The sequence below is a fragment of the Corvus brachyrhynchos genome, unplaced genomic scaffold, assembly GCF_000691975.1.
Source record: "Corvus brachyrhynchos isolate BGI_N302 unplaced genomic scaffold, ASM69197v1 scaffold522, whole genome shotgun sequence".
NCBI lineage: Eukaryota > Metazoa > Chordata > Aves > Passeriformes > Corvidae > Corvus > Corvus brachyrhynchos.
Genome location: NW_008236649.1, coordinates 1,111,396 through 1,118,937, shown reverse-complemented (window position 1 = coordinate 1,118,937; position 7,542 = coordinate 1,111,396). Strand labels below are relative to the sequence as shown.

General features: G+C 53.4%; 1 protein-coding gene across 1 annotated transcript in view; it reads left to right on the top strand.

Annotated features, from left to right (window-relative positions):
- Positions 1-4,321, top strand: part of LOC103625064 (CMRF35-like molecule 4) — a gene marked incomplete at its 5' end in the record, with an annotated part of 5,734 nt that extends 1,413 nt beyond the window's left edge. The window contains 6 exons of the mRNA XM_017726778.1: positions 20-358; positions 1,107-1,245; positions 2,265-2,371; positions 2,929-2,981; positions 3,497-3,631; positions 3,912-4,321. Coding sequence (XP_017582267.1) covers positions 20-358; positions 1,107-1,245; positions 2,265-2,371; positions 2,929-2,981; positions 3,497-3,631; positions 3,912-4,046 — 908 coding nt within the window. The remainder of the gene's footprint in view (positions 1-19; positions 359-1,106; positions 1,246-2,264; positions 2,372-2,928; positions 2,982-3,496; positions 3,632-3,911) is intronic.
- Positions 4,322-7,542: the final 3,221 nt, after the last annotated feature.

The window sequence follows — 7,542 nt, the reverse complement described above, 5'->3', positions numbered from 1 at the left end:
GCGCCGCGTGTGTCCACAGGCTGCGGGGCAGTGACGGGGCCCGGCACCGTGCAGGGATTCGAGGGAGGTTCCCTCTCGGTCACCTGCACGTACCCGCCGGGCCAGGAGAAGAAGCCGAAGTTCTGGTGCACTCCAGGAGCACTTTATACCTGTGATGAGGACATCATGATCACCTCGGAGTCGAAGCCTGAGGTGCAGCGGGGCCGATTCTCCATCCGGGACGACCGCACACGCCGGGCATTCACGGTGACCGTGCATGGTCTGTCCAAGAGGGACAAGGGCACCTTCCGCTGTGGGGTGCGAACGGGATCATTCCGGTTGGATGACAGTGCTGTTGTGAACGTGATCGTGGTCTCAGGTCAGTCCTTGGGGGTTGCGGGTCCCCCTGGTCCAGCATGGATGTGTCCCCCTCCAGGTGCTTGCAGCAGGGGCTGCATTGGGGGCAACCTGGAGCTAGTGGGTGCCCATGCAGGTGGGACAGCCCCGGGATTTGTCACCAGAGTGCAGTAGGTGCCACCACCACTCATTCCCTATTCCCAGTTCTCTCCAGAGCCCCTTCTTGGCACCCCAGGATCAGTCACCTCCATTTTTGAGGTGCACTGTGCTCTCTGTATCCCATCTTCTTCCTCATTAGCTCTTGCTGGCCTTGTCTGTGCCCTCCTTGCCTTACTGTATAACACTGGGGAGTTCCTCACCCCACTGTGCTGCCCCATTTCCCTCTTGGGACAGGCAGTGCCTGTGGCACCAGGCCCTGGGCTTAGGGAACATCCCTCTCCATTGCCTTGCCAGGGATCAGCCAGCATGGCAGCACAGTATATACGTGGGGTTGTTGTGTTAGTACTAAAATGGGCATGGGGTGCCCAGACCCCCCTTTCTGCAGCGTGAATCTGTTTTGTGCATGTTTTGGGGGGGACTGAGACTGAAAAGCCTTGTGGGCAAGGGAAAGGTCTCACACCCCTCCGACCTCAAGGTGTGTCCTCTGGATGTGGCAGAGGGGACCCAGCTTCTCCTGCTGTGACAGTATATGGGTCACTTCTGACTCACTGCAAGACCCACAGCATTTTCCCCCACAGAGATCAACCAAGCCTCTCCTCTTTTTGTTACAGCTTCTTCCACACTTCCGTCATCAACCTCCACCACCACCACCACATCCCCTGATCTCTCTCCCTCTGTAACAGGCTGCACACGGACAGTTTCCCAGGAGGAAAGTGTGCCATCGACATCAAATCCCTCCACCCCTCAACAGTGAGTAGCAGCTCCTGCCTACAACAGCCACTTTCCTCCATCAGCTCTTTGGTGCAGCTGGAGCCCTGCAACCATCGGGCTCTTCACACTTCCCTTAAGGATCCAGACCTCCTGTTTTTGCCTTTAGAGACCACTCCACATGGAAAAATTCTTCCCTGTGAGAGTGGTGAGGTCCTGGCACAGGTTGCCCAGAGAAGTTGTGGATGCCCCATCCCTGGAAATGTTCAAGGCCAGGCTGGATGGGACTCAGAGCAATGTAGTGGAAGGTGTCCCTTCCCATGGCAGAGGGTTGGAGCTGGATGATCTTTAAGGTCCTTTCTGATCCAAACCATTCTTTAATTCTGTGACAGTAATTCCAGTGCCTCTAGTCATATGACTCTGGCAAAGCCCTGTTTGTCCCCTGTCCATCTTGCAGCTTAAGCAAGACATGAGTTATTGCCGTGGGAGAAGTGGTTTCTGCCTGCAGCACTGACCCCATTTCCTTCCCCAAAACTCAGTGAGACTTTTTGTGGGAAGCCAAGTGCTGCCAGTGCCCTGTTCTTCTTTGTAGTTACACACAGCCCCACAGAGATAGTTAACAAAGTGTGAAACCCGAGTGTTAGATGTTCTCCCCTTCTCTCCTGCCTGTGGGAGGTGATGCCAGCAGCAGATGAAGCTGAGACTCCCCATCAGCACACTCAAGGGCATGCTGGCTCACTGACCTTTCCTGCTTACCCATTACCAACAAGGCTAACAGAGAGTGGAGTTAAAACAGAGCAAACGCAGGAACCCATCCTTAAATCACTGACGACGCAGCAGCTCTCAGACCTGAGCGTCGTTTTGCTTCTGCAGTTTTTGGTTTGCTCTGCTCCATGCCCAGCTGGCAGCCTGACCAGCCCATGCCTGCTGTTCTCCCTCCCAGGGCAAGCCCTGCCATGCACAGCTACTCCCTGTGTCACCCACAGCCACTTCCTGCAACCCTGCTCCGGGCTGGTTCCTCCTGAGAAGCGTGACAACATAAACACTTTCTTTTCTTGCAGCTTGAACGTGGTCGAGCACATCCTCACTCCAGCCATCGGCGTGGTTCTTTTTTTGCTTGCAGTGGCTGCTGGTGTTCTGGTAATACTCTCCAGGAAGAAGAAGAAGGGTGAGTGAAGTTGTCATGGCCACACACATCCTGTTTCTGTACCAGAGCCTGCTCTGCTTCACTTATTTTTCCCTCTGTATTTCGTTTTTTCCCCTCATTCCCTTCCTGATCCATCCAGTTCCTCAGTCCATCATTGCGACCTCCACCAAGGAGGTCTCCTTCCTTCGAGGGAACAGTGTGACCACCCCATGGGTGTTGTTCCCTGGGAGCAGGGAATGACAGCCTTTGGTGTGGCTGCTGCCCAGCACAGAATCTGCTTGAATTTGTCTGGGCACCATCACCTTCTCCAGATGGGCTCACTTGCATGGGCCAGGCTTACACTAGGCTTGGTGCGAAGTTTAAGGCCAGTGTGAAGGATGGGGAAGGACGGGAGGGGACACTGCCAGCTGGCGGGTGGAGCTGGCTTTATTTGAAGAAGTGGTCCAGTTTAGACGGCTCATGGAGTGTCAGGTTCTTGTCCTGCTTTATGGCAAGATTTGCAGTGGCAGTGCAGTTTCTCATTATGTTTCTTTTCCTCTGTTTTCACTCATGTCCAACCACATCCCTGCTTCATCCAGCCCTTTCTGGAGCAGCCATAGAGATGGACAAGACTCACAGTCTGTCGCTTACAGTAAGGAAAACCTCATAAGTTCTTGGGATTCTGTGCCCCAAGTTCACATGGAGAGGGGAAACATTGCACCCCGAGCTGCCAGAGCTGCTGCTTTCAGCCAGGTTCATGTCGCTTTAGGCTGGGAGGGATCCTGACTATTGCTGAGTATTCCCTGGAAAGGAATTTAGGATTGAACTGAGAGGTTTCTCTCCAAGCCTCTCCAAGGGTGGGAGCTGCTTCTCTGGGTGAAACCTGCAGCAAAGCACACCTGAAGTGGCTGCAGGGAAGCTGCTCCTTGCTTACTGCTCGGAATATATTTTCTGGTATTTTCTGCCGGCTTTTGAGGAGGGGCTGGTGTCGCTAGAATTTCCCTGGGAAATGCTGAGCCAGCCCTTGCTTCAGTTTTTATTTCCACCCAGTGCTCCTGCAGCCGTCTCAGCACCCATCAGGACAGGCAGCAGGGTGGGAGATACTCCCACCCCTGTGGATGCAGGCAGGGAGTGGCAGCAGGGTAAGAGCTCATCCTTCTCCATCAGAAAGCAGATACCTTGAACTATGCGGACATCAACCACGACACGGGCACAGCTGAGAGCCAGTACAGCAATGCTGAGGCTTTCCGCCGCCTGGAAACCCCCCCAACAGAGTACATGGAGGTCAGGCAGAGTGCTCAGGTAGGAGAATGCCAAGCACTGCCAAGCTGGAGGCGGTGGGAGGAAGGCTGGGCTGGGTGGGTGACAGAACAGTCAGCAGGATGGGCTGGGTGGGGAAGAAGAGGGCTGCAAAGGGAAGTGCCAAACTGGGGTGCAAGTGACCCTGGCTAATGTGGGTTCCCTCTTCAGTCCCTGTGGCTGCTCCTGGGTGCTTAAGCATCCCAGAGAGGTTCCAGCAGACAGTGTTTATCTGGATGTGTTTGCCTCACAAAGGATGTTTTTTATGTCCCTCATTTCCCAGCCTTTGGAAGAGGACAGAGAGGCGTTATATGCCAGGGTGCAGAAGCCCATGCCGCGGCAGGAGCAGATCTACACCAATGTGCCATCAGCTCCACGGGCCAGTGAAGAGCTCTACAGCACTGTGTGCAGCAGATGAGCAAGCACCCGGCCCCACGGGCTGTTCCTGCTGCCAGCAGCACCAGGGGGACTTGCCCAGAGGACATGGGGTTGGTGTTCTGCTCAGGCAGGAGCCGGCTCGACAGCAGAGCTGCTGCTCTCCGAGACTTGGGTGTTTCTTTGAAGCAACGTCAGAGAGGATGAGGTTGTGTGGAGGCACAGAGAGAATTGAAGATAAAGTCATCCCTTTGCACTTGGAGTCCTCATGCATACAACAGTGGTGCTGGGAATAAAACTCCCCCTTGAAGTGGGGTAGTCCAGACCAGAGACCCACCAGGCAGGGTGTGGGAGAGGTGGGCAGGGAAGGTGAGGCTGGGCTGGGGGTTGTGGGTGGGCTGGCTCCCTGTGCTGACCACTCATCCCACTCACTCCTTTGGCTGCATTGCTCCTGTGGGCTCATGCTCCCAAACCCACTGGTCACCTCAGACTGACATTTTTTCATGCTGATGCCAGCTGGCAGCTCCTGGGAACCAGGACTGTGGGAAATGTTATATCCAAGTGCATTTGCTCGTGTGGAGGGTGAGGTGTATCAGGATTTGGTGCAGAAGTGGCATCTCCCCCAACCCCTGGTCCCACAGGCACCCAAGGGGTTTGCTCCTGCTCTTTCTCTCCCTGCACCCCCAAGGACCCCCAGCCTGGAGCACACAGGTGGATCACCTTGCTCTTTTCTGCTTTGCTGGTAACTATTTTTCTGGCACCCACTAAATACCTTCTGTGTGCAGTGTCGCTGCTTTATCAGTGACACCGAGAATCTGATAGCATTGCCTGCGGTGTGTGGCTGTGTTTGTACAGCAGGTTCCCACCTGCTAAGGGGTATATTGTAGAGTGTCACCCTGAAAGCAGGTCCTGCCCCTTGCTGGTGCCCAGCTGGGCTCTGGCAGTGTAAGAACTCAGATCTTTAAAGACAAGGAGTCTTGGGGCTCCAGCACAAGCCCACAGCCCCGCCACCAGCTGCTGCTGCAGCATCACTCCACACTGGAATACTCCATGGAGTCTTGCCCCTGGCATGCTGGTGCTCCTGCTATGAATGTTCACTCTTCTCCTGCCCAGTGCCAGGCAACTCATCCATCCACTCCTATGAAATCCATAGGGATGGATGTCCATTTGTGATGGGCTGGGAGCAGAAAACCTGAGCTCTTAAACATACATGGCTGTTTGCAAGTGGTTTTGCACAGAGGTGAATTTTCCTTTGCCAGTGGGAATTTGGGCCCTGTTGCTCTCTGCAGCCAAGCTGGTTTCAGGGCAGGCATGCTGATTTACACCACAACCAGGAGGAAGTTGAGGTGGGAACTTCTCACTCTCTACAAATACCTGACAGGAGGTTGTAGTCAGGTGCAGGCCGGTCTCTTTACCCACATAACAAGCAACAGGACAAGGGGAAATGGGGCCACAAGGGGAAACAACTCCACGGGTTGTGCCAGTGGAGGTTTAGATTGGGTATTAGTGAAAATTTCTTCACCAAAAGGGCTGTCAAGCCCTGGAACGGGCTGCTGAGGGAAGTGGTAGAGTCACAATCCCTGGAGGGGTCTATAAGATATGTAGATGTGACATCTGGGGACATGGTTTAGTTGTGGCCTTGGCAGTGCTGGGTTAATGGATGGTCTTGATGTTCTTAGAGGTCTTTTGCAACCTAAAGGATTCTAGGTAGGGAGCCTTTTCTTGCTGGTGTGGAGATGCTGAGGCAATCTTGCAGCCTTTAGCCCTTGAGGCATGGACCAGATTGCTCCTGTCAAAGGGGAAGCCCTCCCAGAGCTCAGCAGGCTGCTCAGAGCCCTTCTGCAGCCTGGGAAGACCCCTCACCAAAACCTCTTCCTCTTAAAACCCTCAGGGGCATGGAGGCTGCAGTGTTCCCTTGGCTTTATCAGCAGAATCTGCCCACAAAGTTCACAGGGGATCATGGAACTCCCAGAAACTGCTATCACCACCCAGCCACTGCTTCCTATTTCCTCTGCTGAAGTACTTCCCCCCCAGTAGCCTTTACAGGGGAAAGGCTGAGAGAGCTGGGTATGTTCAGCCTGGAGAAGAGAAGGCTCTGTGGAGACCTCAGAGCCCCTTCCAGTGCCTAAAGGGTATCCAAGAGAGCTAGAGAGGGACTTAGGACAAGAGCCCAGAGTGCCTGGACAAGGGGAATGGCTTCACAGTGCCAGAGAACAGGGTTAGATGGGATATTGGGAAGGAATTGTTCCCTGTGAGGGTGGTGAGGTCCTGGCACAGGGTGCCCAGAGAAGCTGTGGCTGCCCCTGGATCCCTGGCAGTGTCCAAGGCCAGGCTGGACGAGGCTGGGAGGAACCTGGGACAGTGGAAGTTGTCCCTGTCTGTGGCAGAGGGGTTGACACCACTGGCACAGGCACAAACTGCAGTGCATGAGTGGCCACACCCCAGTGCACACACACACACACACACACACACACAGAGCCCAGGGCACACTCACATCACTCACAGTCCTCCACACATTCATTCACAGTCACTCTCACATTGCAAGGTGCGCACACACACACATTCACATATTCACTCACGCTCACTCACATTCTCACACACTCATTCACACTCACATTCATTCATTCATGTGCACACTCACTTACATGCTCACACTCACATTCATGCACACACACCCACTCACACACTCTCACATCCATTCACTCTCACATTAACTGACACGCTCACACTCATCCATTCTCACTCATTCACTCACATTCATTCACTCTCACATCCATCCATTCACACATTTACACGCTCACACTCATCCGTTCTCACTCATTCACTCCCGTTCATTCACTCACACCCATTCACACATTTACACGCTCACACTCATCCGTTCTCACTCATTCACTCACACCCATTCACACATTTACACGCTCACACTCATCCGTTCTCACTCATTCACTCACGTTCATTCACTCATTCACTCACACCCATTCACACATTTACACGCTCACACTCATCCGTTCTCACTCATTCACTCACACCCATTCACACATTTACACGTTCACACTCATCCGTTCTCACTCATTCACTCACACCCATTCACACATTTACACGCTCACACTCATCCGTTCTCACTCATTCACTCACACCCATTCACACATTTACACGCTCACACTCATCCGTTCTCACTCATTCACTCACACCCATTCACACATTTACACGCTCACACTCCTCCGTTCTCACTCATTCACTCACACCCATTCACACATTTACACGCTCACACTCATCCGTTCTCACTCATTCACTCCCGTTCATTCACTCACACCCATTCACACATTTACACGCTCACACTCATCCGTTCTCACTCATTCACTCACACCCATTCACACATTTACACGCTCACACTCGTCCGTTCTCACTCATTCACTCACGTTCATTCACTCACACCCATTCACACATTTACACGCTCACACTCCTCCGTTCTCACTCATTCACTCACACCCATTCACACATTTACACGCTCACACTCATCCGTTCTCACTCATTCACTC